The sequence below is a fragment of the Thalassophryne amazonica genome, chromosome 1 (assembly GCF_902500255.1).
Source record: "Thalassophryne amazonica chromosome 1, fThaAma1.1, whole genome shotgun sequence".
In the NCBI taxonomy this organism is placed as follows: Eukaryota; Metazoa; Chordata; class Actinopteri; order Batrachoidiformes; family Batrachoididae; genus Thalassophryne; species Thalassophryne amazonica.
This window is the reverse complement of record NC_047103.1, coordinates 20,163,504-20,183,356: the sequence shown is the minus strand read 5'-3', so window position 1 is coordinate 20,183,356 and position 19,853 is coordinate 20,163,504. Positions and strand designations below refer to the sequence as shown.

The window sequence follows — 19,853 nt, the reverse complement described above, 5'->3', positions numbered from 1 at the left end:
AGCACATCAAAAAGTATAAAGAACAGCCACATGTGAACATGCGGGTCCCTCACTGGTTGTAAGTGCTCTACTTATGTTCCAGACTACATAGCGGCAGTTTTGGTCGTCCGAGGAGACGCTAATATCACAGCTTTTTCACTTTTTCCTTTTAATTTAAACAGGACATTGTACTACAGACTGGAGACAGCTCTTCTGCTGTTCTCTGTAGGTAGCTGACTGGACACTTCGTGCATTGTTTCAATATCGATTTAGCGACTTAGAAATTTTAGTCCCCTTGTCATTTGATGGAGTCCCCATTCAGTCAATGAATTTTGATGCTCAAATGCAAAGCATAAGGGGCGATTGAGAAGTTTTGAGCCTAACCCAGAAAAGTAGGGTGTAGTTCTCTATCTCAGGGGTTTTCAAAGTGTAGGAGAGTGAGTGCCCCCAAGAGAACAAATGGCTGCCCCCCCACCACCACTGAGACACATACACACAATTTCAACATCTTTGTGTGTTTCTTTTTATTCTTTTACACATCTTAAACACATTTTAAATATTTATGTGTTTTAAGGAACTGTCTAGGCATTTATACGTATACATCCTTTGTAAACATTTTTTTTAAAGAACTTTCTATTTAAAGTTCAAAGTTCTTGATTAATCGTCTCTTTTCGGAGACATTTAGCTTGGTGCATGAGGGGGCTCAACTGCACAAACAATAAACAGTACCAACATTACAACAGTGATACCCACATAATGAATACAACCAACAATAAAGTAGCATAAATAACCATAAATAACCTTAAAACCAGTGAAAAGACATACAATCGCTGTAACCAACCCACTATCAACTACTAAAACCACACAGCCATTAAAAACTCCCCATTCCACTGGAAAATGTGCAAGATCTATCTTATGACAAAGTGCAATTTAAGCTTGTTCATTAATAAGCTTAATGGACAATGGAACAAGTGAATATTTGTACCGGTTACATTTGCACAAAGAAACACGATATCTCTTCCCCGAGTTTAACAAGATATACTCTGAGTGCAGAGTGTGTATTCTTTCACACATTTTACACCCCTTTCAAACATTTTAAACATGTTTTTTTTTTTAAACTTTCTATTCTTCTGTTTTTTTTTTTTTTACCTTTGGTCATATTTTAAACATCGTTTTTTAACATTTAAACATGTCTGTGTGTTTTTAAATGTCTTTGACATAACTAACAAATTTTAACATAAATTATATTAATTAAACATGACGCGCACAGACGGCTAGTGCGGGGATGCACTGTGGAGAGGGAGCAAATGAAGATCCTCCTCGACTTTCTTCTTTTTTTTGGTTGCCCCAAAATGCTGTCTTTTCACTGGTAGATTTACACACTAAAAAAGTATCCATTTTGCTGCTGGCATGTTAGTTAACAATGTTTTCTTTTTCCTTTTTCCCCTTCATTTTTTGTTGGTTAACAGTGTTTACAGTTATTTTTTCACCTTGAGGAGATTCCCAGGTCCAGACGCACTGAAGCATCCCCACAGCATAATACAACCCCTGGCAATAATTATGGAATCAACAGCCTCGGAGGATGTTCATTCAGTTGTTTAATTTTGTAGAAAAAAAGCAGATCACAGATATGACATAAAACTAAAGTCATTTCAAATGGCAACTTTCTGGCTTTAAGAAACACTATAAGAAATCAGGGAAAAAAATTGTGGCAGTCAGTAACGGTTACTTTTTTAGACCAAGCAGAGGAAAAAAATATGGAATCACTCAATTCTGAGGAATAAATTATGGAATCACCCTGTAAATTTTCATCCCCAAAACTAACACCTACATCAAATCAGATCTGCTCGTTAGTCTGCATCTAAAAAGGAGTGATCACATCTTGGAGAGCTGTTGCACCAAGTGGACTGACATGAATCATGGCTCCAACACGAGAGATGTCAATTGAAACAAAGGAGAGGATTATCAAACTCTTAAAAGAGGGTAAATCATCACGCAATGTTGCAAAAGATATTGGTTGTTCACAGTCAGCTGTGTCTAAACTCTGGACCAAATACAAACAACATGGGAAGGTTGTTAAAGGCAAACATACTGGTAGACCAAGGAAGACATCAAAGTGTCAAAGACAGAAAACTTAAAGCAATATATCTCAAAAATCGAAAGTGCACAACAAAACAAATGAGGAACGAATGGGAGGAAACTGGAGTCAACTTCTGTGACCGAACTGTAAGAAACCGCCTAAAGGAAATGGGATTTACATACAGAAAAGCTAAACGAAAGCCATCATTAACACCTAAACAGAAAAAAACAAGGTTACAATGGGCTAAGGAAAAGCAATCGTGGACTGTGGATGACTGGATGAAAGTCATATTCAGTGATGAATCTCAAATCTGCATTGGGCAAGGTGATGATGCTGGAACCTTTGTTTGGTGCCGTTCCAATGAGATTTATAAAGATGACTGCCTGAAGAGAACATGTAAATTTCCACAGTCATTGATGATATGGGGCTGCATGTCAGGTAAAGGCACTGGGGAGATGGCTGTCATTACATCACCAATAAATGCACAAGTTTACGTTGATATTTTGGACACTTTTCTTATCCCATCAACTGAAAGGATGTTTGGGGATGATGAAATCATTTTTCAAGATGATAATGCATCTTGCCATAGAGCAAAAACTGTGAAAACATTCCTTGCAAAAAAACACATAAGGTCAATGTCATGGCCTGCAAATAGTCCAGATCTTAATCCAATTGAAAATCTTTGGTGGAAGTTGAAGAAAATGGTCCATGACAAGGCTCCAACCTGCAAAGCTGATATGGCAACAGCAATCAGAGAAAGTTGGAGCCAGATTGATGAAGAGTACTGTTTGTCACTCATTAAGTCCATGCCTCAGAGACTGCAAGCTGTTATAAAAGCAAGAGGTGGTGCAACAAAATACTAGTGATGTGTTGGAGCGTTCTTTTGTTTTTCATGATTCCATAATTTTTTCCTCAGAATTGAGTGATTCCATTTTTTTTTCCTTCTGCTTGGTCTTGGTGATTTCTTACAGTGTTTCTTAAAGCCAGAAAGTTGGCATTTGAAATGACTTTAGTTTTGTGTCATGTCTGTGATCTGCTTTTTTTCTACAAAATTAAACAACTGAATGAACATCTTCCGAGGCCGGTGATTCCATAATTTTTCCCAGGGCCACTGCTGAGTTTCACTGGCTTTGGGTGCTACGCCTCTCCCTTCTTTCTCCAAACAGACGTCTCTATGGCCAAAGAGTTCTCGTTTCATGTCATTTGACCAAAGGACGTACTTCCAGTATGCATAATCTTTCTCCAGCATACTCCAGTCTGGTTTGAAGGTGTCTCTTCTGCAGAAGTGGAGTTTTTTTCTCAGTCCATTCCAGTGCAGAGCTCTAGTGATTGTTTTCTTTGAGATGACAATCCCCGACTTGGCTACGTCTCTTGACAGTTGTTCTGGGGTCTTTAGACACATTTCACTTCCTACCTCTGCCAGGCTTGTTCTGTACTGTGTGGCTCTCCTTGAGTTTCTTGAAGATATGTCTCACTCCACTTCTTGATATTTGAAAAAGCTGTGATAAATCGTCCTCCTGCTTTCTTTTTTCTTCAGTCTAAACTGATTTATTTTGATGCTTTCTCGAGTAACAGCTGTAACCCTTACTAAAGTTTTTATACTGTGTGATCGCTGGAAGATAAACCTCAGTTTTAACTTGATTTTAAATGCTTTGAGCTTTATGAAGTTAAAGCACATCATTGCACAGCAGTGATTTGTGCTGTGGGTCAACAAAAAGGTAATTTCTTAAGAAGGCTTGTGAAATAACTTTGTTTCTGTGTGCAAAGATAAAATAATGTAAGCATACAAAATAAAACTCAGATCTTTAGAAATGCTATGTTGAAAAATTCTTACTCTGTTAAAAAAGCACTTGGTACAATTTTGAAGAAAATTGTACCAAGTCGGCTTTTTTACACAAAGCAAGAACTGACAGTACAGCCAGTTTCACTTGATGGCCAGCTTGTTGAAATGGTGGAAACTTTTAAATATCTTGGTACAGTTCTTGACAGTCATTTGAGCTTCTCTGAAAACACCGATTTTATTTTTAAGAAATGCTCACAGCGACTCAGTCTTCTTAGAAGATTAAGCTGTCTCGGTGTTAATCCGCAGATTTTATAGCTTGTGTATTCTGCACATATTGAGAGTATTTTAACTTCATCTTTGTGTTTGGTTTGGTCACTTGAGTCGCAACTGTAAGGACAAATTAAATAGAATTGTAAAAATGGCGGGGAAAATTGTGGGAAAACCCCAGAAGTCTCTGGCCCACATTTACACGGACAAGACAAGGAGGAAAGCTGAGAGAGTCCTGGCAGACAGCTCTCATCCTCTGTCCTGTCAGTTTGAGCTCTTGAAGTCTGGGAGGCGCTACAGAGCTCCTCTGGCCAAAGGTTCTTTTAAAAAACCTTTTATACCAAATGCCGTCGCCATTGTGAACTCAACAAAGTGACCAATCCACAGATAAAACCTGAACTGCTTTATTTCTGCTTTATTTAATTTTATTAGCTCTTATTTTACATTTTATTTATTTTTACTAGAGTTTATTCAACTTGTTCCTTTATTTCTATGTATTTTATATATCTTATCTTTGTTTATTGTTTGTTTTTATGTATGACTATGTTTGTATTTTAGTGTCATCTTTTTTGTGCTGGTGAGCTGAAGACAATTTTCCACCTTGGTGGACGATAAAGAATTATTCTATTCTATTCTAAACATTACATTTCATAGCAGGGCTGATAACTTCATCCTCATCAAGATAGAAAGAAAAAAAAATGCAAAAATCACTTCTTTTTCTCACCACAAAAAAACTGCTCAAGAGTTTGTTTGGGACTTTATTGAGATCAAGTCCTCTCATACATTTTGCTGTTTTATGTCACATCCGAGTGCAATTACTGTGTTCACACTGTCTCTGAATGAAGCACCTAAAGGGCGAGTTGGACCTTTAATGCCCCACATTATACAAATAATAAATGTTTATGAGTTCAATGGTACAAATATTTCATGAGGTGAAAGCTGGAATGTTACTTTCAACGAGGCTCATTGAATGGAACGTTCCAGCTTTCACCTCATGAAATATTTGTACCATTGAAAGAATGAAAACCATTCATTATTTGTTTTATATGCAGGCTAAAATAGATCCTGGTCATTTGATATTTTATTAATTTCTAAACAAGAGAAAGGGACTTACATTTTGGTGTCCATCACTAGTGTTTTGGCGTCAACAGTCCAACACAAACTTTTAACGGGAGTCCAAAATTGTTCTCAGTCAACTTGGAAAAACAGTTAGACAGTTAGATAGTAGGGGAGGTGATAGTCTAGTAGATAAGTGTTGGGCTTGAGACAGAGGATCCTTGGTTGCAATCCCAGCCTGTCCAGAAAATCACTAAAGACGCTTGGACAAAGTCCTTAATCCCCTAGCTGCCCCAGGTGTGTAGTGAGTGCCTTGTATGGCAGCGCCCTGACATCGGGGTGAATGTGAGGCATTATTGTACAGTGGTGGGCACAGCTAACCAAAAAATTAGCTTTGATAACACAATCAGCTAACTGAAAAGTTATTTTTTAGAAAGCTAAACCAATAAACCACCCAAAAATTTATCGGAGGTTACAGATAACTGATAACTTCCAGTTTTGTCTCCGGTACACTTGCACCTACTAACAAGCTGATATTGAGTTTTAACACCACAATCACTTCTGGTAGCATCTAAGGTGACCACAGACCCAAACAATGAGTCAGCACTTCTGTCTTTGAGCACCCTGCCCACTGCTGGAAGCCCCTGATTACATAGCTTACAGGAGCCAAGCAGTTAAGAGGAACAGCAAAGCTCAACTGTCTACTCAAGAACAGTGTCACCGTGAGGTGGAGGTCTTGGAAAATAAAGCAGTGCTGGCTTGTGGTTTTGAGTTATAAATGAAATTAATACCGATAGAATAACTCCATTAATGTCAATTCTGTCATTTGTACAAAGTTAAAATATACCATATATCTTTTAATGTTAAATAATGCACTAATTATGAAGTTATGTAACAAACACAGACAGACGCAAAGGGATTTTGGGTAAAATGTGCCTCTGCTAACACTGATTGGTTGACTCATTCATTCTATGTAAACCAACACAATGTGAGGTGTGTCATGTGTTGGTGTTTACAGATAAATGTGTTTTTGTAAATTATGCCATTTTTTTATTTGTAAAAAAAAGACATAAAAAAAAAAGCCAAGTTGTAATTAGATAACCATGTTAAAATAAATAGAACGCTGCCATGATCTACTGGTGTCCAGACACTCAGTACTTAAGCTGGGCTTACACTGTGCGAGTTTTGGCCCTTTTTCAGCTGATTTTTCACTTGTGTGAGAATTTTTTGAATCGCGCTGTTTTTCAGCTGAATTGTGCATCCTGCATCGTGTAGTATACATGGAGTAACGAGCTGCGTTTAACGTCTCACAACCACCTCCTGATCGGCAATCGTATGGTCGGATGAAAATCAAGCCTGTTTGATATTGTGGTTGGCTGTCGTGAGGGCTGAAGCGCTACAAACCGTCCACTGATGTCGTGTACTTGCAAAGAAAAAAGACTTGTGTATTTCCTCAATCCAGGAAAAAAAGAATCACGTCAGAAATTAAGCTCTTCATCCTAACAGCTCTTCATGCCTCTAGAAGGTTTACAGCATCTCTCTCTCTCTCTCTCTCTCTCTCTCTCTCACACACACACACACACACACACACACACACACATAAATTTTGTATGTGTGTGTGTGTTAGAATAATTAGCACCATCAATTAGCTCCTTGAAATCTTTGTCCGTCAACAAAACAAACTCTGCCATATTTAGCTAAATGCCGCCCCCACTAGTGCAATAGTATAAAATGTATGGAACCAAATTTGCAGGGTAAATGGAATCAAATTGCACACTAAATGCAATGCAACACAAATGGGATGAATAATCCATGTTGCATGACATCCAAAGCACCAATTAAATGACAAGGATCCACTCAGCCATTATATAATATAGAATAATGATCTTTCTTGTGGTCTAATTAATCAAAAAAAGTGCTGTTGTCATACAACATTCAGCACTCCTCGAACAGTTGGCCCCCTCTTCGACTCTGATGTGCATCAGCCAAAGGTATTACGCTCTGCGAGCTGTTGTGTGACTTCACGCCTCAGTCTGTCTGACACGCAGCCATGGCTAAATGGGCATGTCTGCATGTAAGATGATGATTTAGACTGGCGTCGCCGGCGTGCCGGTCGGAGACGATGCACTGACATTTGGGGCAACTGATTTGACTATGATAAAAAGGACGCTCTGCGCCTCCGGCTGCAGACTTGTTGTCACTGGCGCACTGCGGGCAGCGTGGGTGAAATGTGAGTGACTGCAGCTCAAACGCGCAACATCCCATCAACCAAAGAGACTTCCAAAGAAGCCTCAGCGCGCGGGGCAGAATGGTATTGCCAGATTGTGAATTGGATGATGTTTTGAGCTGAAAACGGCGCCTGAGTGTCACTGCATGTCAGAAGCCAGTAACGCACACATGAGCGACTGTTGTGACATTTCATATGGCTATTATTATATGCTGCCTGTTCTTTGTTGCTATATCGGGCGACTGCTCGCACTCGGGAATCAACCACGTAGTGCGCTGTCAGATATAAATCAAAAAAACACACCTTTGAAGCAAAGAGTGATAAAAAGGATCCAAAAAGAGAAATGAGCACCTTTATTGTTCAGTCTGAAGAAAGTAGAAGCCTGCCAGCCTGACAGTCCCTTTTTTTAAGTTCTACTGATGGGACGGAGCTGTCGGGAGCATTCAGCCGATCTTCCGACAAACGTCCGTTGTGTTTGCGTAATGATAGTGGAATAATGTGAGGAAAAACAAGGAGCCCCGTGTCCTTGGAGCCACAAAGAGACAAACAAAAAGGCATGCAGCGCTTCTCAGCGTCACACTTAGTTCACCCGTGGGTGAGATCGCCTGCCCTTAGTCAGCGGCTCGTCTCCGGCACGGCTCAGGGAGACCCGGAGGTCAAAACGACCGCCCTGCATGTGAATTAACATATCCCGACAGCCCCACTACAACCACAACAACTCCTCAATGCACTGTCAACACAGCACAAGAGGGCACCATATCAAGCAGGTGAGAGGACAAGAAGGGGGTGGCGGCATCCACGCAGTGACACAAACAGGCTGATTGTGCACGGCACAGGGGGCTCGTACTTACGGCTCTCGATGGCAAAGATGGTGAGGTTATGGACCGAGTTGGCCTCTCGGTCTAGCAGTTTCGCTGTGCTGATGATCCCACTTAGCGCATCAACGTTAAAGAAGCGCTCCAAATCCGTGTTTCTGTCGATGGAATACCTGGACAGAAACAGAGGGCCACACTCAGCCAGCATCCTTTCAAAAAGAGCTTTTGGACAATTTTATTGATTTGACATTTCAGTGTTTTCAAGGCTTTCAGCTGATACAGTCAGAGCTTCAATCAGTTGTAAAAACATATATAGAACATTCACATTTCCAGCCAAATGTATACCATATGTACATAATAATAATAATAATAATAATTAATATATAAAAAATATGTAATACCAATTGGGACTGCTAAGTTTATCAATATAATTGCAGCTGAATGTTAGCAGTTTCAAATTAACCTGTTGACATCCACCTGTTTTTGTCTTGTGCATGATGGTCTTGCATACCCAAGTGCCATTGCTCACTAAAACAATATTTTACCTCCCACATGCTTATGATATGGCTCATTTTAAAGATCTGGATCTCTAGTTTCTGAGGATGTGTATAGGATCCATGTGAGTGCTACACAACTTTACCTATATCATTTCAAACATGTCTAAAAATGTTAGTTTTTATTCTCTCAAAAAAAAAAAAAACATGTCAAAAGCCTTTAGTTTGGACATACTTTACAGCAGACATTCACAACTCACTACAATTGTTGTTCATGTTGTTGGCAACAACTGTGTGAAAAAACAGGTCTCTAGTCGTAAGCATTTTGCTTCTGTGAGACGTTTTGTGAGAAATAGTCCATTCGGCACAATTGGTCCAATTTTGTGCCAAAATGTTTTATTTGCATTATATGTCTTCTTAGAGCATAAAAAACACATTTTCATGTTTTGGTAGCTACAAATTTCAATTCTAGCACTTTTTTTCAAATATTCATATTTTTGCATTGTGACTATGTGCTTATAAAGTGCCAAATCACAAGAAAAGCTGTCTCAAGGCGCCTCACACAAAACAGTTCAACATCAAAATTTAAATAAATGAATAAAAATTTAAAAATTCAAGTACATAATTAAAAACAGAAGTAAATTAATAAAACAGATTAAAAAAATAAAAAACTCTTCATAAGAAAGAGAATAAAAATAGGTTTTAAGTCTTGACTTAAAAATGTCCACGGACTCCGACTGCCTCACGGTCGTGGAAGACCATTCCACAGAGCGGGTGTACAATAAAAAAAAAAGCTCTTTGACCCGCTGACTTCTTCTTCACCCTGGGAACACAGAGAAGTCCCGCATCCTACGACCGCAAAGCCCGGGCCGGCATGTAGGGTTCCACCAGATCGGTCAGATAAGAGGGCGCCAGTCCATGAACAACCTTATAAGTCAATAATAAAACCTTAAAATCTTAAGGTTAGCAGATGAAAGAATATTAGCAAAATGCATTATTTGTGATGCTGCCGGATTGTTCTGGTCTTGTTTACTGCTATTACTACAGTTTACTTACTATACTGTTGTAGTAAGTAAACTGCAGTTTACTTAAGTTTGGTCAGGATATTGTGTAAATCAGACAGAAAGCTTTGTGATACAAATTAAAACTTAAAATTAAAAACAATTATTTTAGGAACAGATAAATAAGAAAAACAGGGTAAATGTGTTGAATTAAGCAACAATGTGCTAGAAGTCAGGTAGGGGTGGTGGCCAAGTGGTTAGTGCTTTTGGTTTCAGTATGGAAGGTTCCTGGTTCAAATCCCACCCCTGCCACATTTCCCCATGTAATGTGGTTGCACAAGCCTTAAAACTGTGCCAGAATCAACATGCAGATCCTCCTGTATGATGTACTGTGGCGACTCTGAGTGCAAACAAGGGAGCAGCTGAAGGGACTTATTACTTTTGTGCTAGAATATGAGTTGATATAATTTATTTTATTTACTTCATCCAAGGGCAGCACGGTGGCTTAGTGGTTAGCACTGTTGCCTCACAGCGAGACGGTCATGGGTTCAATTCCCGCCTGTGGCCTTTCTGTGTGGAGTTTGCATGTTCTCCCCGTGTTTGCGTGGGTTTCCTCCAGGTGCTCCGGTTTCCTCCCACATCCAAAGACATACGGGTTAGATGGATTAGAATCTTTAAATTGTCCGTAGGTGTGCGAGTGGGTGTGAATGTGTTTGTTTGTTTGTTTGTGGCCCTGTGACAGACTGGCATCCTGTCCTGGTTGTACCACGCCTCGTGCTCTATGACTGCTAGGATAGGCTCCAGCCCCCCCCGCGACCCTTAAATGGACTAAGTGGTTGAAGATGTGTGTGTGTGTGTGTGTACTTCAAATCATTTTATGCAGATATATCGTAAATGTAAATCAATTTGACCCATATAATTAATAAGTGTGTCTATTTCACCTAGATTATCAGTAAATATGAATCAGTTTCCACCAGATACTTAGTAAATCTAAATTGTGTTTGCTAAATTGAAAACTTTACAAATTACAAACTCATTAATGGAAATCTGTATAGAGGTTCCTATCTGGCACAACTCAGACTTCAAGATCAATAAAGCAACACTTCATATCGTCACATGGGAACAGAAAGGAATCACACACCTTCACCACCTCTTTCAAAATAACATGTTCATATCATTTAATAACTTGATGCAGAGGTTTGGAATTATAGGAGGAAATTTTATTCATTATCATCAAGTAAAGTATGCAGTGATGTCAAAACCTCAGATGCATCAGTGCCCACCACAACCACCCACATTAATGACAGATATCAAGAACCTCCTCCCAATAAAGAAAACCTTATCTAAGGTATATAAGTTAATATCATGCATGGACACTGCTTTACATTTACCCAGCTTAAAATGAGGGATGGACTTCCTCCTCACCTCGGACCCTGACCACTGGACACAGATTTGTAAAAACACATTTTCAATGACAAAAAATACGAACTTACAACTCATCCAATACAAAATTCTTCATAGAACACACATTACACAATATAAGATGTATAAAATGGGCTTCTCAGACTCTGATGTTTGCTCACAGCATGAGCTAAACACCACTGATACCTATTTTCATGTCCTTTGGGTTGGCTCACCTGTCCACTGAAAAACTGTCCTCCATCTCGGGATATAGAATCCCTTATCTCCTAATTTATGTTTACTTGGAGACACTACAGTTATGGAACTGCCAACTAAAAAAATCTAAAACTATACTTGTCGCAGTGACTATTGCCAAAAAATACTTTTGCTGGCCAATTGGGTGGCCATCATTCCTTTTCATGTTGGGTCTGTCTGCTCTGCCCTTGATGACCTGGTGGGGTGCCTCTCCACAGGGCTCGGATTGTATGGGGCCCTCCGTGCCCCTGCTTCTCCCTCCTGGGTTTGTGGGGCCCGCTTGTCTCGCTGTGCCTCCTCGGCTGCCACTCCTGGGTTTCATCTCGCACCTTCCCTGCCTGGCCCCCTGTCCCCCCTGTTGGTCTGTTCTTCCCCTGGGCTTCTGGTGCCCTCTGGGACTGCCCGCCTCCACCCCGTCTCGTGATTACCCTGGCACCTCCATTTGGTCTAGGGGTGGGCCGGGGGCCCATTGGGGCCGGTGTGTGTGGCTTGCTCCCTGCACAGCGCCTCTTCCTTTCCGCCAGCTGCTTGGGATTGGGCCTCACATAGCACACCCTTTTAATGCACTTCAACAGCTTAGTACATGCATGCACACCATATTGGGTTTTAAGTAGCACATTATAGGGTTCATATAGATTTGCAGTTAGGTGTTGGGGATGGGTTTGCAGGGCAGTCTGTGGTGCAGCTGTGCACCAAACCCAAAGTGTGGGCATGGACCACTGAGCAATACGAGGACGGGGCTGTGCACTGCAGCCTCCCACAGTGATCTCCATCTGCCACTCCTGCCCTGCCATTTTAATGCACACACTTTATTTCTACACATTTAGTAAACACATTCACTAATTTAGAGTCAGGGTCACTACGCGGTGGTGGGTTTGCAGGACAGGATGTGGTGCAGCGGTGTGCCGCGGACTCCCACGGCAGTCTGCCACCTACCATCTCCTGTTCTGCTTTTAATGCAACACTTTATCTTTGCTCACTTAGAGGGTCACACACAGCATGGGAGATTAACTAAAACAACTATGGTGGGGTTGGCCCCCAGTGGCTGTGGATGTCTGGGGCGAAGCAGGTTCTGCCGTAGTCTCTGGGCCCTACTTTGGGGCTTGTGGGGTATGGTGTCCTGTGGCCATTGAGGGTGTGTGTGGTTGCAGTGGGGCGGGGTGTTGGCACTGGGGGGGTGGGTGGCTGCTGTGGGTTGGGGGTCCATGGTCTCCGTGTGGTGGGGTGTTGCCCCACTCTCACTTGGGCGATCTCCCGATCTTGGGCTTGGTGTCTGGGGTGGGGGTTGGGCTGGGAGGAGCTTGGGGGAGTCCAGCTGGCTGCACTGGGGGAGTCTTGGGTGTTGGGGGACCCTCGTGTGCTTCCTGGCCTGGGGGGTTGTGTCTCAGCTCTTGTCTGGGGGCTGGGCCCTGCCCTCGTACGGTTCGGTGGTCCATGCCCACACTTTGGGTTCAATGGCAGCGGCTCCTTTGCCCCCCATCCCCGCCGCCACTCACTCCTCCCTTTGGGGGCCGTGGTCCAGGTCATGTGGTTCTGGGGCCCCCCTTTTGGTGGGCCCATGCCGCCACCCTGTGTGCTTCCCTTGGGTATGGTATTGCTTCCTGTGCCTTGGGGGGGGGGGGTGCGGTGTGGGGACTGCGTTCTGGTGCCGCCAGGCCATTCCCCTGGTGGTTCGTTGTACAGCCCTGGTGGCTCTGGTGGCTGCCCTTCCTGGCCCATGTGCCCTTCCACTCCCCTTTTTCACCTGGTTTCTCCTGGGGCCCTGCGTCCTGGGCCCATTTCCGTCATTGCGTGCAGTCAGCCTTATGGCTTCTGATGTGCCGGAGTGGTTCATATCATATGCTAGGGTTCTGTACTTTTGTCTTGGCCCAACACACCAGCCACGGTAGTGATCGGATATTTAGTTGTGATCTGGGTATCTGTGCATGGATGGTTGTGTGTTTGTCGCTGTCACCACAATTCAGTTTCAGGTGCTCTTAAGGGGATCAAGATGCCGGTGTCCTAGATTAGAGTATGGATGCTCACTAATTAGACAACTGTTACTGTCACTACTTGTTCATGTGTGGTTGTTTGTCCTGGTAAGTTGTATGGTTGTGGCCCCATCTACTCGGAGTGTCACTTCTAATCACTTCACAGTCATTGCCTTCACCAGTTGTCTTTTGTTCTTGTCTGTCTTTGTGTTGTTTTGGTGGTTGGCCCTTCTTGATAGAAGTTGTCGGTTGGCTTTGAGTAGGATGTTGTAGGCTAATCGGGAAGGGCAGATGGGGGGGTCACACACGCACACCACATTCACTCACGCACTACATACCTTCTGTCTTGCAAGTATAAAATGCATATATGTGTATTAATGTACATAAATGGTTCTGCCACTGAGGCATTTGCCATTACTATATATGCAAACAGGGGGAAAGAAAAAAAAAGTAAATAAATAAATAAATTGTGTTTGCTCAGCTGTCCTTGCAAAACTGACTAGGATTTACTTAATATTTTGGCAATATATGTCATCATTTGGCGTGCACAGTGGTGGGCACAGTTTCGCTAATCCGCTAACTATAGAAGATAATGTTTTCATTATCGGATTAGCTTTTCAGATAACTTTGGAAACCATCATTGGACCAATTATCTTCCGATAACTTTTGGTCCGATAATTTTTAGACCGCTAACATTTTTGCAGATCTAGTAAACAAAGCTTAACAGTTACAATCATTTATGAAGTCTAAAATCAGTTGAATACATACCTGTTAAATGTTTTGTAGTAGATGAGCAGTTTTATCCTCTACAAACAGAGAAAAGCTGGTTCTAGAAGAAAAAAAAATGCTCTATCCTCTGTAGACAAAGGAGAGCTGGTCACAGAACACAAACAAAGCTCATTTCTTTTGACACCATACTGATACGCTGGCAATATCACCCAAGTCATCCAGAGGCATACAGTTTTAAGTTATGGTTAAAATTTTAACTAAAATAATTTCAGACAAGTTATTTAAAGTAACGTCACGTATGAAGTTTTATAAAGTGAAAATATCAGTTATATGTTTTAGTTTTAAAGTAATGCACTAATTTTGATGGTTTTAGTGTGGACATGCTGTGCCCAGTGCATTATGGGTAACCTCAGTACATTCACGACAGAAGAAATGCATTTGAGACGCTCTGATCAGGCTCCATACAGACAACAGCATTAAACTCTTTGTATATTGTGCCTAAAACTCTTGAATATATTCTCTGGGTTTATAGACGTTGTTATTGTGTTTGTTATGTAAAAATGCCAGATGAAGGCCAGGTTGCTTCTCCATTATTTTCAATTGGAATCATTACAATCGATTTCTGTTTGGTCTTTAACGTCTTGCTTATGTCAAACACTGTCTGTCGTCTTTGTCCCAGAGTAATATATATATATATATATATATATATATATAAGAGGTCTGAAATTCAGTTTGCGCTTATTAAATTCCACGCATCTTAAATGTAGCAGACACGGATTACCTGGAATTTTGTTATGGCAAGTTTTCACGGTCTCTACTGCCATCTACTGGCCAGTAGTGTTCATTGCAGTATTCACCCTAAGTACTGAGTATCTGGGCACCAGTAGATGGCAGTGTTCTATTTATTTTGACACTGGTTATATCAGACAGTTATCTAATTACAACTTGTCTTCTTTTTGAAAATGCCTTTTTTTACAAATAAAAAAAAAAACATATTTTACAAAAGCACATTTATATGTAAACACCATCAACACACACATCACATTAACATGTTGGTTGTTACATAGAATGAAAGAGTCAACCAATCAGTGTTAGCAGAGGCACATTTTACCCATAATCCCTTTTGCATCTGTCTGTGTTTGTTACAAAATTTCAGAATTAGTGCATTATTTAACATTAAAAGATATATGGTATATTTTAACTTTGTACAAATGACAGTATTGACATTAATGGAGTTATTCTATCGGTATTAATTTTATTCATAACTCAAAACCACAAGTCAGCACTGCTTTATTTTCCAAGACCTCCACCTCACGGCGACACTGTTCTTGAATAGACAGTTGAGCTTTGCTGTTCCTCTTAACTGCTTGGCTCCTGGAAGCTATGTAGTAATCAGAGGCTTCCACCAGTGGGCAGGGCGCTCAAAGACAGAAGTGCTGACTCATTGTTTGGGTCTGTGGTCGCCTTAGATGCTACCAGAAGTGATTGTGGTGTTAAAACTCAATATCAGCTTGTTAGTAGTTGCAATTGTACCGGAGACAATACTGGATGTTATCCGTTAGCTGTAGCTTCCGATACATTTTTGGGTGGTTTATCGGATTAACTTTATAAAAGATAACTTTTCAGTGAGCTGATTATCTGTTATCGAAGCTAACTTTTTGGTTAGCTGTGCCCACCACTGGGCGTGCGATTACTAAATCCAACACATTTCTACTGTTGATTTTGTTAACATGTACTTTATTTTTTTAGGTTTAGTCAATATATTCAAGACTTTGTTTTAATCAAAATTGTAGAAGTTAAAAATCTATTCAATTATATTATGTGTCACTTTGTTCCCGCACTTTCTTGGAGTAACCATTGGTCAAATTTTTTACAGTGTGATTAAGTCTGTGTGATTAAGTTTTGCTTGTACATTTATATTGTAGTGTGTAGAATGGACAGGGTATGCACCAGCAGTGGTGGACACAGTTCAGCTAATCCGATAACAGATAATTATTGAAGCTAATGTTTTTGCTAGCGGATTGGCTTTTCAGATACCTTTTAAAACCATCAGCGGACCAATTATCTTCCGATAAATTTAGTTCCGAGGGACTTTTCTTAGACACCATTTTGGATAATCGGAACGCTTTAGGTGGATGATTTCTTCAGAATTTAATGAACCCCACTGAAACTAACATTTAAGAATTTATATTTACTACGTGTCTTTTACTCTGCGAATCAATGCATTCATGGACATAGTTTGGTTGTTTAAGCTGCAGAGTTCAAAGCGTGTGAAAAAAGCAAGGCTTTTAGTTTGTAAATGACGGTGTGTAAAATACCGAGATAAACTGTGACTTCGAATACTGTGTTTTACTGCTTTTGAAAGATGATGACAGTGTTTGGGGTTTTATTTTTTTATTTGTTCATTTTTTGTGCGTTCTTGTGTGTTTGTGATCATTGAATTTACCCAGCAGCCCCTGCAGTGCTTAAAGTGAAACTGGTTTATCGGATGCCAACAGTGTAATCTGATGTGGCCGTGTCCGAATCAATACTAAAAGTTATCGGTTATCTATAAAAAAAAGGACAAATTTTTTAGCAGTTTATCAGTTTAGCGTCACAAAAGATAAGTTTTCAGTTATCGGATTAATGGTTATTGAAGCTAACTTTTTGGTTAGCTGTGCCCACCACTGTGCACCAGCCTTCTGATGCCTTTCATTTCATTTTGAATATCTGCCAATAGTCCCATTACGAAATTTCCATTTTCTTCTATACTGCACTCACATGGGGCCCAACACAAACACATTAAAATCAATTCAGTGTATGTGCCTGACAACTGAAGACCAGTGTTCAACAAGTGCTTAAGTCACAAAATAACAGTTTTGAGATATTAATGATCAAAATTTTCAAAATGTGCTGCCTTTTGTTTTGTTTTTTAGATGTAGTATACTATGGTGCCTGTTGCTGGTTCCAGGTCTTATACATAGTGGAAAAACAGCATTTTTGTGCAAATCCTTTACTGCAAAGAAAACAAGAAAATTGGTACTGTATGTACTTTTATGGTAAATTACCTGGACTTGAATACTTTTTGCAACAAAATTGTTGGACATGGGTATTTCTTACAACACAAAGCCCTTTATTGTTCATTGTAAATAGTCAAAAAGTAAGTTTCTCTACATCTCCTTTCCCTTCATGGTTTAATTTCATGTGGAAACAATCAGTTAACTCCAATATTACCCAGTCAAGTCCAAAATTACTCGGTTAAATTGAAAATTAATATTTTAAATAACAGAAACACTAACTTTGATGCAAACATCTTTCACATTTCATGTTCCTTATTCAGGAAAAAACAAAATGTAAGTTTGATCTGCATCAAGCTAAAAAAAGAAAAAGCTGCAGAAATGTGGAACTCAACAGTTAAATCAGTATTAACATCTGTTTTGTCGTTCAGTACACAAAACTGACTTTCAACACACAGCAACACATATTCTTCAGGAAATTACAACTTCAATTAGCCTACATCTAAAGGCTATTATTGCAATACAATTCCACTGCTGTGCCCACATTAGTTCCACATTCATTTTAATTTCAAAAGATGCAGTGAAATATTTTGCAGACACTGATAACAGTAATAGCAGAGAAAAGGGGTAATTTACAGCCACAATAGTGCAATAATTAGATTTTCTGATTGAGATTACTAACAGGCCGAACAGACAAAGCATGAGAATCAAACAATATTCATTCAATTAATGCAAAATGGTCGGCAGTCTCAAGAGTGACACCCGACAGACTGGGCTTCTTTTGAGGCACAAATGCCATGGCAGAAGTGTGGAGACAACCCTCCTGCAGGAATGCCTTTCTCTTTTTAAAGATGGCATTTCACTTTTGCAAATGGTGTACTCCTCGGCCCACGGGCCATCTGTGAGAGTCATTGTGAGAGGCGCACTGGACCTTTGGAGGCCCTACACAGATTCCCTGTGTTTCTGGACAGAGTACTTTAGCTGAAACATATTTATCTTCTTTGTGGCCTTTACCTGGATTACGCAAGATTCTTTGATTAACCACAAAATTGTTTCATAAATTGGAAAGTGCATTCTAAGATATAAGTAATTACACTTTTACTTATAAATTGAATGCAAGATGTGCCAAAGAACATTTTTGAACAGAAAGATGTACCTCTGATAGTTCAGGAATAGCTGACCATCACTTCCAACATAACAGTAAAAAAATTAAAAAATGAAAAATATGGAAGCATATTGCATTGTAATTCCAGATCTTAAATGACCTCTTTTCACTTGTTTTAGTGATAGATTCTCAACACATGAGACTTTAAAACAATTTTGTTACCTGAAGCAAAGATGGTAAATAAAACTTGCTCCCACCAATGGAGAAAATATATATATTATAATAAACAATAATAAATCAATAATGATAATTATACATTTAGAGCTTTCAGTCAACAAATCCAAAGTCCCTTCCAAACTAAAAATACAGTAATAACAATAAGAAAGCAAACCACATAAAACCATGATTATAAATACAAAAAACCTGAAGTCTACTTTTAAAAGACTTGAACAGAACTCAGCTGTCAGTTGGTAAACTATTCCAAGGTGTTGGTGCACAAAATGAAAATGCTCTATGACTTACTTTTTTCTAACCTTCAGGGACCACAGCAGGCACAGGGCACATTCAGTTACATATATTACATTCATATATAGTATACACATATTGCTCCAGAAACACAGCCATATAAGATGGTGTACAACCATCAGCAGAACTTTAAACTCTGCCTTCAAACGAACAGACAGCCAATGAAGAGATGCCTGCACTTGAGTAATATGTTTGAAAACACAAAAAACTTAACCATAATGTTCAGGTTCTATCATCAAAATTATGAGATGTGTCAAAATTTGAACATTTAAATTCAACTTGTTAAATCCCAAGTAAAATAAATAAATAAAAATGTCTCTTTATAAAAATCAAACGTAAGACTAAATTCTGATTTAGTCCACAATGAGTCGCGTGAGTTTACACCAACAATAAATATTAGACTAGATAGAAGATTAGCTAGATTAGATAGAACTATATAATCCCTTCCAAAGAAATATGTCAGTGACTTCAGCTCCATACTTTTTTCTCTTTATTATTCCTTAGAAAGTCGAATGGTTTTACTTTTCCTCACAGTTTTTTTTTTTATTTTATTTTTATTTTAGTTCTTACAAGTATATACTGTACGAGTATACAGCACAGAACAGCAGTCAAACAGTATGGGATCAGCTCACAAGGGACAGGAGGAATTACAGTTTCAGATCACATTTTCATTTATATAAGTGAAGAGAAATAAAAAATAAATAAAATCCATTCAAATGTTAATGTCTTTGTTTATATAACTTATCCATTTGCACCATTTCCTATTATAATCTTCTTTTTTTAGTCTCAGACAATGTCATTTTTTCCATCACACAAATTTCCTGTACTATATCCAACCATTCTTTTTGTCTAGGTGGGTCTGAGGAAAGCAACTTTCTTGTTGTGGCCTTCCTGGCAGCCATAAGAAGAATTTTTACCAGATAATTATCCTCTTTCACTACTACTTTACCTATATTTCCCAAGTACAGGGTGGAACAGTCCTTGGAAACCCTATATCCAAGCATATCATTTATCACAGTGTTCACGTCATCCCAAAACGGTTATATTTTAGGGCAACACCAGAAAACGTGTGTGGCTTGCATTTATTTGCTGCTTTTGATACTGTTGACCATAAAATTTTATTACAGACATTAGAGCATGCCATAGGTATTAAAGGCACTGCGCTGCAGT

At 39.7% G+C, this 19,853-nt stretch overlaps 1 protein-coding gene across 2 annotated transcripts in view; it reads right to left on the bottom strand.

The window, feature by feature from the left end:
* The window catches only part of cdh7a (cadherin 7a), a 375,152-nt gene that overhangs the window by 85,796 nt on the left and 269,503 nt on the right, over positions 1-19,853 (bottom strand). For both annotated transcript variants that reach the window (XM_034166782.1, XM_034166771.1), the window contains one exon: positions 8,244-8,380. In XM_034166782.1, coding sequence (XP_034022673.1) covers positions 8,244-8,380 — 137 coding nt within the window. The remainder of the gene's footprint in view (positions 1-8,243; positions 8,381-19,853) is intronic.